The sequence below is a fragment of the Lynx canadensis genome, chromosome A1 (genome assembly GCF_007474595.2).
Source record: "Lynx canadensis isolate LIC74 chromosome A1, mLynCan4.pri.v2, whole genome shotgun sequence".
Classification (NCBI taxonomy): Eukaryota; Metazoa; Chordata; class Mammalia; order Carnivora; family Felidae; genus Lynx; species Lynx canadensis.
The window spans coordinates 136,652,476-136,670,457 of NC_044303.2; the positions used below are offsets into that span (position 1 = coordinate 136,652,476).

Here is a 17,982-nt window from a genome sequence, read left to right on the forward strand (position 1 = left end):
CCACCCAGGTGCCCATGTGACCTTTCAATAAACAAGTGAGAGTGGCTCTGTCTCTTGTTCAGGGTCACATGTTCAGCAAGTGGCAGAGCCAACATTTCACCATAGCTTGTCTGACTCCATAGTCTGGCCCCTTTCCTGAATCACAGCTTCTTAAGCTTTTGTAGGGCACCACCCCCAGGGTGGGGCAGAACAGTGCACCCTGGAGGTGTGAGATGATAGCCTCAGCCACCTGCCAGAGCATAAATTTCCTTTGAAATCTAATTTGTTTACTAAAGTCATGAAAAATTGGCAGTCCACTCTAAAATGCTAACTGTAATGTGGAAAGAAGCTTTATATCAATAAAATAGATGCTCTAAGGAGAGGAACCCTTTTATCTTGTGGGGAGCACTGCTGACCACGTACCCTAATGTGAGCAGTCCGTTGCTACCTGAGGCCGCTGTTCAGTTGCTGTTCTCTACTTTATTTTCAACAGGGATTCAGTGACTCACTTTTTAGAATTCTAGAGAATATAAAGTGAGGTTTTAAAACATATCATAAATAGGAGTGCCTGGCTGGCTCAATTGGTGGAGTGTACAGCTCTTGTATTTGGGGTTGTAAGTTCAAGCCCATGTTGGGTGTAGAGATTACTTAAAAATAAAATCTTTAAAAAAAAATCAGAAATATAAACAAGATTACATTTTTTATTTTTATTTTTTAATTTCTTTAAATGTTTATTTATTTTTGAGACAGAGAGAGACAGAGCATGAATGGGGGAGGGGCAGAGAGAGAGGGAGACACAGAACCCGAAGCAGCCTCCAGGCTCTGAGCTGTCAGCACAGAGCCCGACACAGGGCTCGAACTCACGAACTGTGAGATCAAGACCTGAGCCGAAGTCGGACACTCAACCGACCGAGCCACCCAGGTGCCCCAAGATTACATTTTTTTTTAAAGAACCCACTGTTGTTCACTCAGGTTTCCTTCCGGTTTCCCGGTAGGGTTGAGCAGTTTCCCTTACAGGTGGTCTGCACTCACCACTCTGCTCTTCGTGTCCTCCTTATGGGCGTGGCACTCGGCTAAGTGGTTCTGGTGAGAAAGGGCACCACCGATGATGCACTTTAATATGTTTTCAATACACTATTTTATCTTATTTTTTACTTTTTTCAAGTGTGGTTTTTAAATTTTATTTTGAGAGAGGGAGGGAGAGAGAGACTCCCAAGCAGGCTTCACACTGTCAGTGCAGAGCCTGGTGTGGGGCTCCAATTCACGAACTCTGAGATCATGACCTGAGCAGAAATCAAAAGTCAGACACTCAGCTAACTGAGCCACCCAGGTGCTCTCAATATGACATTTGATAGTTTGCATCTATTGTTACTTTAAGCAAGATAGATATTGTGTTTTAAACTTGTTTTAGTTTTTTGAAAAGCATGTGGTAGTAATATTTAAGAACTTTTGAAAATAAGAAAAATAAATTCTCTTGATGGATCAGTTTTCATTTTTGCAAATTACCATCCTAAAAGGAAACTTGGTGGTTTATTATGAGAGATTTCTCACCCTTGAGATTTGGATTTTTTGTGTGTGTATATTTTATTATTGTTTTGCTAGGATCATTTCATTGAAAGAACCATTATGAAATGTGGCTGAGGTTGTTAGTTTTTCACTGCTAATAGAGGACCGATGACTCTTTCAAAGTCAAGTATGAGTTTGTAAACTTGTTAAAAGTGATGATATAAATGAGTATGTGGACTTTGATTAAAGCTTGCTTTCATATCATGAGATCATCTGCTAATGACTGTCATTGGTGATATGTACTAGAAGTTGAAGGTTACATTGGAGTGTCTTACAATGGAATGTACTTGGCCTTTTAACTTTGAAGAAGTCTCTCTTATTCTCTTTGTGATGAAATTTCTGTCTTTCAGAGTAGAATGTATAATTGTTGCCAATGATGCCACCATCAAAGGAGGGACCTACTATCCTGTGACTGTGAAGAAGCATTTGCGGGCACAAGAAATTGCAATGCAAAACAGGCTCCCCTGCATCTACTTGGGCAAGTCACAAGAGTCGTAAAATGAATTATTTTTAGGTGGTAAAATGCAAGAGTGTTTACAAGGTTATATATGATGTCATCATTTTTTTTTTTTTTGACAGAGTGTGGGGGAGGGACAGAGAGAGAGTGGGACAGAGGATTTGAAGCGGTCTCTGTACTGACAGCAGAGTCCCATGTGGGGCTTGAACCCCAAGCCAGGAGATCATGACCTGAGCCGAAGGCGGGCTTAACTGACGAAGTCACCCACACCCCCCCATCATTGGGTACTTTTAAAAACTGTTGGTTTCTTCCATAATTACAAAAGAAATGCATGCTCTTTGCTGAAAACTCAGGAAGAAAATGTGAACAAGAACTACCCATAACAACATCACTGAGGAATAACCTGTGACAGTATTTTCATGTATGCCAGTTTTTTCTCTACATAGGTGTAGATTTTTTTTCTTCTGTATATTTTCTTTTTGTCTTAACCTTAATGAGTTCAAACTGTGAGAAAATAATAGTTAATATTTATGGATCTCTTGAGTGCTAGGTACTAATTTAAATGCTTGAGTATGTATATAATTTTCAGCAAATGCAATTTAAGAAATTTAATTTTTAATGAAAGTAAATTTATATTTGAAATCAAAATACACTTAAATCTAAGGGTATTTCAAAAGGAACATAAAAGCAGGGCAGTTTAAAATTGGCACTGCCTGGATAATGGTTTAGTTTGGTGAAATACCAGCATATATATATTGTTCACTTTTGCAAGTGTTTGAACAGGTACTGACTTAGAGATTTTTTTCCCTGCAAAAGTGCATTTACCTGGGTGACTCTCAGTGTGAACTTTGTTTTGCACATACAGAAAACAGCAAATGAGGCCCTACTGTTTACAGGTGCTGTGCCAAACACTGTAGGTAATGGAGTAAAGAGTATTATGTTGTCCCCATCTTGGGCAAGCTTAAATGCACCAGAGACAGGATGTCATGTACTAAATAACAACAAAAGACATGATGATTGTAGGCAAGAGTGGTGGGCATAGGACTAGCTAACTTTTCACAGCATTGCTATTTGCATTCACTCTGTGCTGAACTAAGTAAGTGCTTTATATACATTATTTCATGTCACCCCAGGAATAGCTTCCTGGGAGAGCTACCGTTGTTACTTTGATTTCACAGGTGAGGAACAGGAAGCATAGAATGGCTAGGACATGCCGGTAATCACACAGATATGAAGTAACCAAGCTCTCTTCCAAATTCAGCTGACCTTCTTATCCCCCACTCAGCCCTGCAGTATAAACAGTCCCAGAGACACTATGTGACAAACTGTCACATGAATTCTGCATGTGGCTTTGCATTGGTTTAAAACAAAGAAAGATACTTTTTTTTTTTTTTTTAGCTGAACTGGTTAAAAATTTGCGGTGTTTCTGGGGCTTTAGCTGGTCCTCAAAGGAGGGAATGTCCTAAATATTTCAAGTGGAATTTTGCACAGGGAGGAGAGCCTAATGGATTTGATGAAAACAGTGAATTTTTTGGCTGCGTTGGGGGACTGGAGAAAGATGCTGTTGAATAGTTTAGAACGGTGATAGGGCAAGTTTTGTGTGAATGTGATGAAGAACTGTTGCTGTCAGTGGTACACGTCTTCCTGTGTACAGCATGTTTCGTTCATTCAGACGTACTTATTTCTGTTATTTCCCTTGTCTTCAGTTGATTCAGGAGGCGCAAACTTACCTTGGCAAGCAGAAATATTTCCAGATCGAGATCACTTTGGCCGTATATTCTATAATCAGGCAATTATGTCTTCTCAAAATATTGCACAGGTAACTTCTCATTAATGAAAGGTATTGTTTTTTTGCTCCAAATGCCTTTGCCAGCTAGATAGCCTGAGAGGATTTAAAACAGAATTTAACACAGAATGTAGATTTTTTTTCCCCCCACAGAAAGTGCCTTAAGGTCAGATTATTCTCTTAATTATGGGCATGCTTTTATGTTTTAATAAAGGCTGTTCACTAAAGGAAAAGAGTTTGTCAAAAGAAAGGACACTGTGTAATTGGTTTTTTTTAATTTTTAAATTTTTTTACATTTTTTTATTTTTGAGAGACAGAGCATGAGCAGGGGAGGGACAGAGAGAGAGGGAGGGAGACACAGAATCCGAAGCAGGCTCTAGGCTCTGAGCTGCTAGCACAGAGCCTGATGCGGGGCTCAAACCCACAAACTGTGAGATCATGACTGGAGCTGAAGTTCAAGGCTTAACCGACTGAGCCACCCAGATGCCCCAGTAGTTGCTTTTTTAGGACTACACTTTGAGACATTCTGGTGTCTGAATGAGGAGACATGAGCAAAAAAGATTGTTGTAGCATTGTCCTAGCAAAAGTTAACAAACGACCTAGATGACCATTATTGGGAGATGAATAATACCATTTGTAGCTGTTAAAATGAATGAACTAGAGTTGAACTAGAGTTGCACGCATCAACATAAATAGTCTGTAAAAATAATAGAATAAATGCATAGTCATTTGCTTTGTATGTAAATGTTAAAACCATCAAAAAAATCTATTACTTTGTCTTAAAATGTACATGGGAATCATACACGGAGCTTTAGGACAATGGATACCTTTGAGGCGGGAGGGAGGAGAAAGGGGGGCAGGCAGGAGGTTTCAACTATTTCTGAAATATTTTATTTCCTTAACACAAATCTGAAGTAAATTTGGCCAAATGTCAAGATTTGTTAAGACTGGATATTAGGTTAAAGTATTTATTATTCTGTAATCCCTAATCTGAAATACTTCATAACACCGATGCTTGTGCTTTGTTTATGTTTTGTTCCTGGATTTCTTAAGTTTGTAGTGTTTTTAGTAATATTCTAATGAATTAGCCTTTTCTCACAGTTATGGTATCTCATCTTTATTTTCTATTGATACAGTGCATTGTTGGCACTTATTATATATTTTATGTTATGCAGTGACTTTGTGCTTTATATATCTAAATAGAAACTTTAGCTTTGCTCACTTGTGCACAGAGGGTCCTTGCATTACATAATATGTAATTCTTACCATGGCGTTTTGTTTTGTAGGGGACATTGGCCCATCTAATCTGATATTATAACTTGTATAGTTGTACCAACCTTAATCTTACATTAGTTTCCTAGGGCTGCCATAACAAATTACCACATACTGGGTGGCTGAAAAATAACAAAAATTTGTTCTCTCAAGTTCTAGAGGCTAGAGGTCTGAAATGAAGGGGGCAACTTCACTGGGCTCTCTTAGAAGATCCTGTCCCTTGCCTCTGCCAGCTTCTAGTGGCTCCAGGTGTTTCTTGGGCTTGTGACTGTATGACTCTGATCTCTGGCTTGTTTGCCTTCTCCCCTGTGTGTCTGTGTTTTCTCTCTCTTATAAGGACACTTGTCATTGGATTTAGGGCCCACCCATGTCATCCACAATGATCTCATCTCAAGTTCCTTACCTTAATTATGTCTGCAAAGACTTTTTCCAAATAAGGTCATAATCAAAGGTTCTAGAGATTCAGGTGTGGACATATTTGGAGGAGGTGGGGGCATCAGTCAACCCACTATAGACGTGTCAGCTGGCATGCTTATTCTTTGCCCTGTCTTTCCGTTCGTGTAGCTTGTAAATAATCAACATGTAACAAATATTTATGGTGGACCTACTGTAACCAGGCTCTGTTGGTGAATAAAACCAGGTATGATCTCTTCTCCTGTGGAACCTAAAGCTTGAAGTGCTTTAAAAAACAGGTCTTTTTAGGGGTGCCTGGGTGGCTCAGGCGCTTAAGCTCTTGATTTCAGCTTAGGTCGTGATCTCATGGTTTGTGAGTTTGAACCCTGCTTCGGGCTCCATTTTGACATTGTGGAGCCTACTTGGGATTTTCTGTCTCCCCTCTGTCTCTGCCCCTTCCCTGCTCGCTCTCTGTCTCAAAATAAATAAATAAACCTTAAAAAATTGTCTTTTTAAAATTAAAAGTGTCCATATATTTTTGAGTAAGTAGTACCTGCCTATGATTAAAAAATCTGAAGTGTCTAAAGGGCATTTGAATGCTTTCCTTTTTCCTATTTTAGTTTCTTAAAAATGCTAACATCAGTATTTCTTTGAGCCACCTCTCTTAGCATTTCTTTTCTCTGTTTTACTCCAGTAGGAAGTTCAGGGTAAAGATTTACCTCTATTCTTAGAAACCTCTTGGAATTTGAGGAAAATTTCCAATTTCTCTTGTGTACTAGTTTCCATAGTGCCTATTCTGATCTTTTCCCCAGTAAATGAGCCCTAAACCCGATGTCTGCACTGTAGCTGTTGCTTCATACTTAACTGAAGAAGTCAGGCTGTGTGTGAGCACTCTTGTACTAAAAACATTGTGACTTTGCCTTCTTTTATCCTAGAAACAGTTGTCCCTCTTCCTCTCCAGGGCTAAGCTTTTCATTTATAATCCTAATGCCAACCTCTCCTTTGTGCCTCATCATTTATTCCTCTTGTCTCTCTTACTCTAATATTTTCTCATCCACTTTTTTTTTCTCACAGTCAATAACTGTGTTGACTTCTTCTGCATTTTTTTGTTTTATTTATTTCTTTTGAGAGAGAGAGAGAGAGAGATTGAGATTGTAAGTGGGGAGGGGCAGAGAGAGAGGGAGACAGAGAATCCCAACCAGGCTCTGCACTGTCAGTGCAGAGGGGATTGAACCCACCAACTGTGAGATCACCACCTGAGCTGAAATCAAGGGTCCGATGCTTAACTGACTGAGCCACCCCATATGCCCCAACTTCCTCTGTTTTTAAAGGAAAAAGAAAAGGCACCAAAAGCCGTGACAAAAGAAAAGGACCTTTGCTAGCTTCTTCTGTTCCCTGAAACTTCCCTCCTTCCCTGGATCAGCAGACTCCTTAAAAACTGACCTAGGACCTTTGTTCCTGACTGCTCACTCTATAAAACCTACTGCCCTTGGAGGTCCTACTAGCCTCCTAGAGACGAGATTCTTTTTTTTTTTTTTTAATTTTTTTTTTTTAATGTTTATTTATTTTTGAGTCAGAGAGAGAGCATGAACGGGGGAGGGGCAGAGAGAGAGGGAGACACAGAATCCGAAACAGGCTCCAGGCTCTGAGCTGTCAGCACAGAGCCAGACGCAGGGCTCGTACTCACAGACCGTGAGATCATGACCTGAGCTGAAGTCGGACCCTCAACTGACTGAGCCACCCAGGCGCCCCTAGAGACCAGATTCTTACTCCACATGACCTCTTTTGTTCCCTTTCCTGAAATCTTCCTTAGGCTTTGTGCCACTGGCTTTCCGTATTCCCCCAGGCTCTCCGTTTAATCCTCTCCACCCAGGAACCTGTCCTTAATGGTTTCATAAACTCTCATGACATCCCTTTCATATCCATGATATTTCCTGACCTCTCTCGGCACCTTGGGAGGTTCTGCTGTCTTTGTGGATTTCCCTTTGGTACTTAGGGTCTCCAACTAGACATTGAGCACATTCACTTCTCTACTGATGGTTCTTTCACCCTTGTCCCTGTTTGCTCTTGATGGTACTTCCTTCTTGAGCTTTTCCCTAGGATTGAAACCTTGGTGTCATCCTTGACTCTTGCCTGCTTTTTCCCCTACCTGCCCCTACCTGATCATTTTGGTAAAAAAAAAAAAAAAAAAATGTGTGTGTGTGTGTGTGTGTGTGTGTGTGTGTGTGTGTGTGTGTGTGTATCTATATATAGATATATAAATCTGTCTGTCTATATATTTCTCATCTTTGTATCCCCAGGAGCTCCTCTGGTGCTGGACAGATAATCAATACATAATAAACCTTTGACAAAGACCTGTCGATTTTTACCTTTGGATTGGCCCTCTCAGCTCCATTCCTACTGCCATCACCATGGGTAGTTCGGGCCTACATTACTACTTAGAGTGTGGCACTAGCTTCACCTGTCTTGTGTTCCTGACTACCTAGTCTTTCCTTTTCTGTCCACTTACATGTTACTGTAGCATTACTCTTTATCTGGTTCCTGGCTCAAAACCATAATTTATATAAAACAGACTTCAGACTTATTAGCCTGGTACGTAAGACCCCTTGTGGTCTAGTTCCGATCTTATGTTCTGGCCTTACTGCCCACTGTCAGTCTGAACCACTCACTAGTCTTCATATGTACCATGGCCTTTCATGACTGCTCAGGTCCATGCTGGGCCCTCTCTTCCCCATTCCTTGCAGTCTAAGTCTCCAGTCCATTTTCCAAATGCATCTCAGATGCCATCTCTTGCAGGAAGGCTTCTCTTTGAGCTATACCTTAATAATGACGTTTATTCCTTTTATCTAGATATATCCTAATTTCCCTCACTAGACTCTAAGCCTCTTGAGATAAGAGACACCATCAGATAAATCTTTATATCTTCACACATTTCCCTGAGAAGGTACTTAGTCAGTATTTATTTAAAAAGTGAAACTCTTGGGGTGCCTGAGTGGCTCAGTGGTTAAGCGTCCCGAAGTCAGCTAAGGTCATGATCTCATGGCTCATGAGTTTGAGCCCTGCATTGTGCTCTGTGCTGACAGCTCAGAGCCTGGTGCCATCTTCGGATTCTGTGTCTCCCTCTGTCCCTGTCCCTCCCCTGCTTGTGCTCTGCCTCTATCTGTCTAAAAAATAAATAAACGTTAAAAAAAAAAAAAGAAGAGTGAAACTCTTTATGACTATTCAAGTGATATCTGATGTACTGAGTATATCTTACATTTTAATGTATGTTTTATTATTTACTGAAGCCTTGGCTTGGATGGATAAAAACAAGTTCTTATACTTTATTTTTTTAAAATTTTTATCCATATACTTTATTACATGAAGCAATCACTTGTTTAACTCCAGTTATGTTACATGTGCATTTTGATAGGGAACTCTAGCATCTTTATTTGTTCAGTTCCTTCTTTCCTCCCCAATGTTGGTTTTTATTTAATGTTATTAACCTTGCCCATTATAGGTCCACTTATCCACTTATTTCTGAGATACATGTCTCTTGACAATCATATCTGTGTTATTTCCTGTATCTTTGCAGTGGTAAAAATGTGGACAGATTTTTACCAACCTGGAAGGTTTAAAATTTTTGTTTTTGCTCTCAAGGAGAAAAGGCAGTTACATAAGACACCTACCTACATCTGTATTCTCTTGTCATCTTTCCCTCCTTTCTGGTGTATTTTAGAACTTGTTTTTTTGTTTTTGAAGTTTAAAGACTTGGCATACAGGTGTCTGGTGGTCTTACTTGGAGTCTCGTGTCCTGAGGATACCTCACCTGGGCTTTCTCTAAACCCATGCCTGATGTCTTGATGATCTTGGAAACATTGCTTCTGTTATTTTCTGTATTGTGGCTCCACATTGCTGGCTTTTGAAGTGTGAGGCATAGAATTCTCTTCAGAGGTGGGATCTTTGTTTTCTTAGGTCTCACATTAGCATTAATTTTTAAAATTAGTGGACGGGGTGCCTGGGTGGCTTCGTGGGTTGAGCGTCCTACTCTTGATATTGGCTCAGGTCATGAACGTGGGATCAAGCCCTGCCTTGGGCTCCATGGTAAGCATACAGCCTGCTTAACATTCTCTCTCCCTCTGCCTCTGTCCCCTGCTCACGTGTCTCTCTGTCAAAAAAAATAATAATAATTTAAAATAATTTAAAACTTAGTGGTGGTCTGGTCTAGCTGGATCTTTGCCCTGCTGCATCATCCTATTTGACTGTAATCCTTTAGTGCACCAGGAACAAAACGTTTCCACTGTGACTAACAGTATATTTCTTCTGAAATAGTCGTTATTCATCTAGCCATGTGGAGGTGCAGCTCCTGTTTTTCCTTCGTGTGTCTGCCTGTTTGTTCTTTTGGAGATGTACTTAAAATTATTTCAGGAATCCCTGCTTCCTTCCCTCCTTCCCTGTCCCCACTTCCACCCTCTTGACTTAGCTCATTATTTTTGAAATTTATTTTCTTTGCTTTAGATCATGGTAATTGTTTTGAGGGACTTAGTTAAGACAGGCACCGTATATCATTTTTTTTTCCCGTTCAGAAAAGTTGGTTTTATTATTTTTTAAATATTTATTTATTAAAAAAATTTTTTTTAACGTTTATTGATTTTTGAGAGACAGAGAGAGACAGAGCATGAGCGGGGGAGGGGCAGAGAGAGAGGAGACACAGAATCTGAAGCAGGCTCCAGGCTCCGAGCTGTCAGCACAGAGCCCAATGTGAGGCTCGAACCCATGAATTATGAGATCATGACCTAAGCCATAGTTGGACGCTTAACCAACTGAACCACCCAGGTACCCGAAAAGCGGTTTTATTAAAGCACACGGATAAGACCCATGGGCAGAAAGAGCTGCCCATTATTTTATTTTTTTTATTTTTATTTTTTCATGTTTATTTTTGAGAGAGAAAAAGAGAGCGTGAGTGGGGTAGGGGCATGAGAGAGGGAGACACAGAACCTGAAGCAGCCTCTAGGCTGTGAACTGTCAGTGCAGAGCCTGATGTGGGACTTGAATCCACAAATCTTGAGATCATGACCTGAGCCAAAGTTAGATTCATAACCCACTGAGCCACCCAGGTGCCCCAAGGGCTGCCCATTATTTCAAAAATGCATTTCAGCTTGTCCATGTTGTCAAATAGGGCCTAGGGAACAAAATCACTGATTGCTTTGAGGCTGATAAAAAGGAAGAAACAGGATATTCTGGATAAGGTGGACTTTATGTTTTCTGTGCACATTTTATCCTATCTATTTAGCACAGATAAGCATGAGTACTCTAGAATCAGTGGTATGATCGGTCAGTATAATTGATTGTGATTTAAATTTTGGAGAGCTAATGAACTGATATGTGAATTTTGTGACTTTTTAAAATTTTTTTCTTTTTTTTAATTTACATCCAAATTAGTTAGCATATAGTGCAACAATGATTTCAGGAGAAGATTCCTTAATGCCCCTTACCCATTTAGCCCATCCCCCCTCCCATAACCCCCCAGGAACCGTCTGTTTGTGCTCCATATTTAAGAGTCTCTTGTGTTTTGTCCCCCTCCCTGTTTTTATATTATTTTTGTTTCCCTTCCTTTATGCTCATCTGTTTTATCTCTTAAAGTCCTCATATGAGTGAAGTCATATGATATTTGTCTTTCTCTGACTAATTTCACTTAGCATGATACCGTCCAATTCCATCCACGTAGTTGCAAATGGCAAGATTTCATTCTTTTTTGTTGTTGTTTTTGTTGTATCTTTTTTAATTTTAAAGATTTCATTCTTTTTGATTGCCGTGTAATACTCCATTGTGTATATGTAGGTGTATATATATCATATCTTCTTTATCCATTCATCCATCAATGGACATTTGGGCTCTTTCCATACTTTGGCGATTGTTGATAGTGCTGCTATAAACATGGGGGTGCATGTGTCCCTTCGAAACAGCACACCTGTATCCCTGGATAAATACCTAGTAGTGCAATTGCTGGATCGTAGGGTAGTTCTATTTTTAGTTTTTTGAGGAACCTCCATACTGTTTTCCAGAGTGGCTGCACCAGTTTGCATTCCCACCAGCAGTGCAAAAGAGATCCTCTTTCTCTGCACCCTCGCCAACATCTGTTGTTGCCTGAATTGTTAATGCTAGCCATTCTGACAGGTGTAAGGTGCTATCTCATTGTGGTTTCGATTTGTATTTCCCTGATGATGAGTGATGTTGAGCATTTCTTCATGTGTCGGTTGGCCATCTGGATGTCTTCCTTGGAGAAGTGTCTATTCATGTCTTTTGCCCATTTCTTCACTGGATTATTTGCTTTTTGGGTGTTGAGTTTGATAAGTTCTTTGTAGATTTTGGATACTAACCTGTTATCTGATATATGATTTGCAAATATCTTCTTTCATTCTATCAGTTGCCTTTTAGTTTTGCTGATTGTTTCCTTCACTGTGCAGAAGCTTTTTATTTTGATGAGGTCCCAATAGTTCATTTTTGCTTTTGTTTCTGTTGCCTCCAGAGACGTATTGAGTAAGAAGTTGCTGTGGCCAAGATCAAAGAGGTTTTTGTCTGCTTTCTCCTCAAGGATTTTTTGACTTCCTGTCTTACATTGAGGTTTTTCATCCATTTTGAGTTTATTTTTGTGTATGGTGTAAGAAAGTGGCCCAGGTCCATTCTTCTGCATGTCACTGTCCAGTTTTCCCCGCACCACTTGCTGAAGAGACTGTCTTTATTCCATCGGATAGTCTTTCCTGCTTTGTCAAAGATTAGTTGCCCATATGTTTGTGGGTCCATTTCTGGGTTCTCTGTTCTATTCCATTGATTTGAGTGTCTGTTCTTGTGACAGTACCATACTGTCTTGATGATTACAGCTTTGTAGTATAGCTTGAAGTCTGGGATTGTGATGCCTCCTGCTTTGGTTTTCTTTTTCAAGATTGTTTTAGCTATTTGGGGTCTTTTCTGGTTCCATACAAATTTTAGGGTTATTTGTTCTAGCTCTGTGAAGAATCCTGGTGTTATTTTGATAGGGATTGCATTGAATATGTAGATTGCTTTGGGTTGTATTGACATTTTAACAATATTTGTTCTTCCTATCCAGGAGAATGGAATCTTTTCCATTTTCTTGTGTCTTCTTCAATTTCTTTCATAAGCTTTCTATAGTTTTCAGTGTATAGATTTTTCACCTCTTTGGTTAGATTTATTCCTAGGTATTTTATGGTTTTTGGTGCAACTGTAAATGGGATCGATTGCTTGATTTATTTTTCTGTTGCTTCATTGTTGGTGTACAGGAATGCAACCGATTTCTGTGCATTGATTTTATATTCTGCAACTTTGCTGAATTTATGAATCAGTTCTAGCAGTTTTTTGGTGGAATCTTTTGGGTATTTCCATATAGAGTATCATGTGACTTTTATTTTTTAAATGGAGGCTCTGTAGGTAGAGGAAGAAAACAATGTGATATAGGCAGCATTTGCTTTCCACATTAACTTGAAATTGAAAAAGAAGAGAGATTTTAAAACATATTATACTTTTAATGGCTTTTCCATCAAGCAACTGAAACGTTTCCCCCTGTAAGTTATATTACATTTATCACCGTGTACCTTTGAACTGGATAGTCTTCTGCAATTTCTCAGTGGAAGGATAGAGATCTAGAGTTCACACAGCTTTTCAGAATTAGGTATAAAACCTCTTGACTCTCTCTCAGAGACCCTTTCTGTAGGGCAGCCTGCTGACCTACAATATGTAATTTGGTTTTGGTGCAATGAGAACCAGTCTCTCTTTGTTTAGGCAAGACCTGGAGGGTAATGAAATTTTGTCTGAAGTTTTTGCAGACTCTTACTTCTGTTTTGTAGAATCTCATTTCCTTTTTTAAAAGAGTTTTTAATTTTTTATTTTATTTATTTTATTTCTACTTTTTTAAGTTTATTTTGAGAGAGGGGAGGAGAGAGAGAGAGAGAGAGACAGAACACAAGTGGGGGAGGGGCAGAGAAAGAGGGAGAGAGAGAGAAGCCCAAGCAGGCTCTTGCCACCAGCGCTGACTCCATTGTGGGGCTTGAATTCATGAACCGTGACCTGAGCCAAAATCAAGAGTTGGATGCTTGACCAGCTGAGCCACCCAGCGCCCTATTTTTTATTTTTTAAGTAGGCTTTATGCCCAGCACAGAGCCCAACATGAGGCTTGAACTCACAATCCTGAGATCAAGACCTGGGCTGAGATCAAGAGTCAGGTACTCAACTGACTAAGCCACCCAGGCGCCCTGCATCTCATTTCCTGTTACTCAAAATTTCTGCTTGTGCCTTCTCTGGTAGTGATGGCAGGCAATGTTATAGTCAGTTACATATCCTTCTTAGCCTTCTTGCTGCTTTCTTGGTCTTGATTTAAGTCTTCAGTCACCATGGACCTCCTCACCCTGTGGGAGAGACCTCTTGGCTTGTCCACATTGCAGGAAGCCCACCTCATGGGTGACTGGGTGGACTGTAGCCTCTCAGTGGAGTTCTTGGGAGTTGTTCTGTGTTCTGATGCACATGAGAGTCACTCTAATGTCTCCCCTGATTTGGTGCATGTGTTGTGCCCCCAACACAAGCCTATACCCTGAGTGTGCTCAGTATACGTTATGTTCACACATCTTACTTATGCCCTTTTAATGTCCTCTTAATAGAGAAAACAGCAGAATTTTCTTCCTTGGGGTCTACATCATTTGTCCAGCATGGGCAGCGTGAGATCGTTGTTGTACCACAGACAAATGCTTTGGGACAGGGAAAGCCGTTAGAGCTGTTTGGCCCTGGGGTTCCTGTGCTTTGTGAGAAGAAGGAGCAGACGCAGTGGCAGGGCTCTTTTTGATGGACATTCACCCTGTTCTGCAAGTAAGCGAATGGTTTAGAATTAAATGATGAGAAGAGGAGATTCTGCGACGGTGGTGACTTCTCTAATCTAGGTTCTTTTATTTAATTTTTCTTTTATCAGAATTTGCTTTAGAGATGCTAAGTTTAATGTCTATGAGATACTTGTGACTAGCGTGGCCTGTTTCTTTTTCTTTTTTTTTTTTTTTTTTTACATTTATTTATTTTGAGAGAGAAAGAGAGCATGTGAGCAGGGGAGGAGCAGAGAGGGAGAGAGAGAGAGAAAATCACAAGAAGGCTCCACACTGTTGGCACTGAGCCCAACATGGGGCTCCAACCCACAAACCATGAGATCATGACCTGAGCTGAAACCAAGAGTGGGACACTTAACCGACTGACCTACCCAGGCACCCCTAGCCTGTTTCTTATTGATAAAATTTGAGAATTTTGATTCTTATATACTTAATAATTCCAGCTCTTTTTTTAAAAACTTTATAATAGCTTTATTAAGATCTAATTCACATACCATACAGTTCACCCATTTAATATGTACAGTTCAGTGGTTTTTAGGATATTCCCCGAGTTGAGGCAATTCTAGTACATTTTCATCACTCCAGGAGGAAATGCCATATCCATTAACAGTCACTGCTTATTTCAATCCAGTCTCTCCAGCCCCTCGCAAGCACTCATCTGACTCTATGATTTGCCTATTATTCATTTCATTTGAGAGGGATCATATAATAAATGGATTCTTTCATTTAGCAAAATGGTTTCAATGTTTACCCATGTCTTTTGGTTTTTCATTACTCTCTGGGATGGTACAGCATTCTGTTTATGGACTGTCTCCCATTTCTGCAATAGGGGAATGGTTTACTGAAGGGCAGCAACAACAAATAACTTTTTTTTTTTAAGTATTTTGGTTTTTTTGTTTTGTTTTTGATGTTTATTCATGTTTGAGAGGCAGAGACAGAATGTGGGTGGGGGAGGGGCAGAGAGAGAGGGAGACAGAATCTGAAGCAGACTCCAGGCTCTGACTGGTCAGCCCAGAGCCTGATGGGGGGCTCGAACTCATGACCTGAGCTGAAGTTTATTCATGTTTGAGAGGCAGAGACAGAGCACAAGTGGGGGGGGGGGCAGAGAGAGAGGGAGACACAGGGTCTGAAGCAGGCTCCAGGTTCTGACCTGTCAGCATAGAGTCCTATGTGGGGCTCGAACTCATGAACTGTGAGATCATGACCTGAGCTCAAGTCAGACACTCAACCGACTGAGCCACCCAGGTGCACCAACAGCAAAGTACTTCTAAGCAAAGACCATCCCAAGGCTTCAGATGTGCTTCAGTTGTAGTTACTTTAGATGCTTTTTGATCTCTGTGATAGTTATCCATTGCTGCAGAACAGAGTACCCCAAAACTTGGTAGTTGAAAGCACCATTTTTTACCTCACAGTTGCTCTGGGGCACAACTCTGAGCACAGCTGAGCCGGATCCCCTAGCTCTGGGTCTCATGTGGCTGCAGTCCTCTTTAGTCTCCATTAGTAAGGGTCTGCCCCGGCTTGCTCACGTGGTTGTTGGCATGATTCAGTTCTCTGCAGGTCTCACTCATTTTCTTGTAAGTTGTTGGCCAGAAGCATGTCTAGGTTCCTTCCCAAGTGGGCATCCGTATAGAGTAAGTTACCACATGTCAGCTAGATGCATTAGGGTGAACAGGCAGGTGGGCAAGAGAGGGAGCCAGCAAGGTGGAAGACAGAGTCTCTCATAACTTGATCACAGGAGTGACACTTGCTATAATCTATGTATTAGAAGCATGTTACCAGATTTTATAGGACGTGGATACCAAGAGTCAGGGATCGGTGGAGGCCATTATCAGTTCGTGCAAGAGAAGTGGATTGTTGGTTTCCTTGGCTTTGGAAATGCTTTGGAAAAAACCGCATCTGAAGTGCCCTTAGGAATATGGCAGAATTCCCTAGCATAGATGCACTAATAATTTGTTAGCGATTCACTTGTGAAACTTTTCTACCAAACTGGTAGGTCTTTTCTCCCCCTGAGATGGCATGATGGCATTCAGCTTCATTTCCCTCACTTTTATCTTACTACCTTTTGACAAACAGATTCTTCTTTCCTTGTTTACCAGCCACCCTGCCTCCCATCATTGGTCTCTGAATATTTGCTGACAGTTGCTATTGCTTTCTTTTGCTTTCAGTTTGTTTTTATGGAACCCTGCTATGCCTGTTTAGTTCTTCAGGGCTTTGAAATTTGTCCCTTTTTAGATTTTTACTTCACTGTGACTCTTCTCTACTTCCCTGACTTTTATTTTTTTGGTACTGAAATAGTTTGAACTGTATCTGCTGTTCGTGTACAGAGAACAGGCTGATAAGGTGAAATTGTGTCCTTTACTCCTGATAGAACCTTAAAAAAAAGCCCATAAAATATTTCAAAAATGCAGAAAGAACAGAGAATATTACAGTAACAGAATGGAACACTCATGTACCCTCCATATGGATTTATGAAGTGTTAAGATCATTTGTTTTTTTCCCTCAGATTTTTAAAGAACTTATTAACAGTTGGTGTATTGGTTCAAAATGCTGTGTTGATGGATGTGTTGGTTATTTGCTATCTTCGTTTTCATGAACACTGTCACAGTGAATGTTTCCGGTGCTTCTTTCCTTGTTCAAGAACTTTTCTAGCCATATATACTTGGAAAATAAATTTCTGATTGATAAGCAAACACAGTGCGTGATAAATACTTGTAATATGTTGGCAGTGCAATTTTGCAGCCATTTTTTTTTTTTTTTAATATTTTTTTTAACGTTTATTTATTTTTGAGACAGAGAGAGAGCATGAACGGGGGAGGGTCAGAGAGAGGGAGACACAGAATCCGAAACAGGCTCCAGGCTCTGAGCGGTCAGCACAGAGCCTGACGCGGGGCTCGAGCTCACGGACCGCGAGATCATGACCTGAGCCGAAGTCGGCCGCTTAACCGACTGAGCCACCCAGGCGCCCCTTTGCAGCCATTTTTAATAACATACATGAAATAGGGAAAAATACTTTTTGTGACTGCCATTTAGATGGAAAAATGTTAACTCGTGCTGTCTTGCATCTTTGGATTGATACTAGTGTAGCATTTTCATTTCAAAGTGGGTATTTGTATGACTGTAAGAAAACTGATAGAATGGATATTGGAATTAGTAGCAAAAACTGCTTTCATGTGGTAATTTAAGAAAATAGCCATTACATACTTTTAAAAATTTTCTCTGATATTATTTATGCCTACTTAGACATAGTCAGCCAAACCCATATTTATTATTCTTTGTGTCTTATTAATCTGTAAGTAAGAGTTGTTTTTAAAGCTTTATTATTGAAAATTTTAAATACGCATAAAAGTAGAGAAAATAATATTGCGAATACTCAGGTACACATCACCCAGGTTCTACACAATTGACTTTCTTTTGAGCAAGATTTTCAACTTTGATGCTAACATTAGTTTTATATTTAGAACGTACCATATTCGGGGCGCCTGGGTGGCGCAGTCGGTTAAGCGTCCGACTTCAGCCAGGTCACGATCTCGCGGTCCGTGAGTTCGAGCCCCGCGTCGGGCTCTGGGCTGATGGCTCGGAGCCTGGAGCCTGTTTCCGATTCTGTGTCTCCCTCTCTCTGCCCCTCCCCCGTTCATGCTCTGTCTCTCTCTCTCTGTCCCCAAAAAAAA

The 17,982-nt window shown here is 40.4% G+C and overlaps 1 protein-coding gene across 1 annotated transcript in view; it reads left to right on the forward strand.

The window, feature by feature from the left end:
• Positions 1–17,982, forward strand: part of MCCC2 (methylcrotonoyl-CoA carboxylase 2) — a 73,412-nt gene that overhangs the window by 22,342 nt on the left and 33,088 nt on the right. The window contains exons 5-6 of the mRNA XM_030322606.2: positions 1,896–2,023; positions 3,709–3,821. Of these exons, the coding sequence (XP_030178466.1) occupies positions 1,896–2,023; positions 3,709–3,821 (241 nt within the window). The remainder of the gene's footprint in view (positions 1–1,895; positions 2,024–3,708; positions 3,822–17,982) is intronic.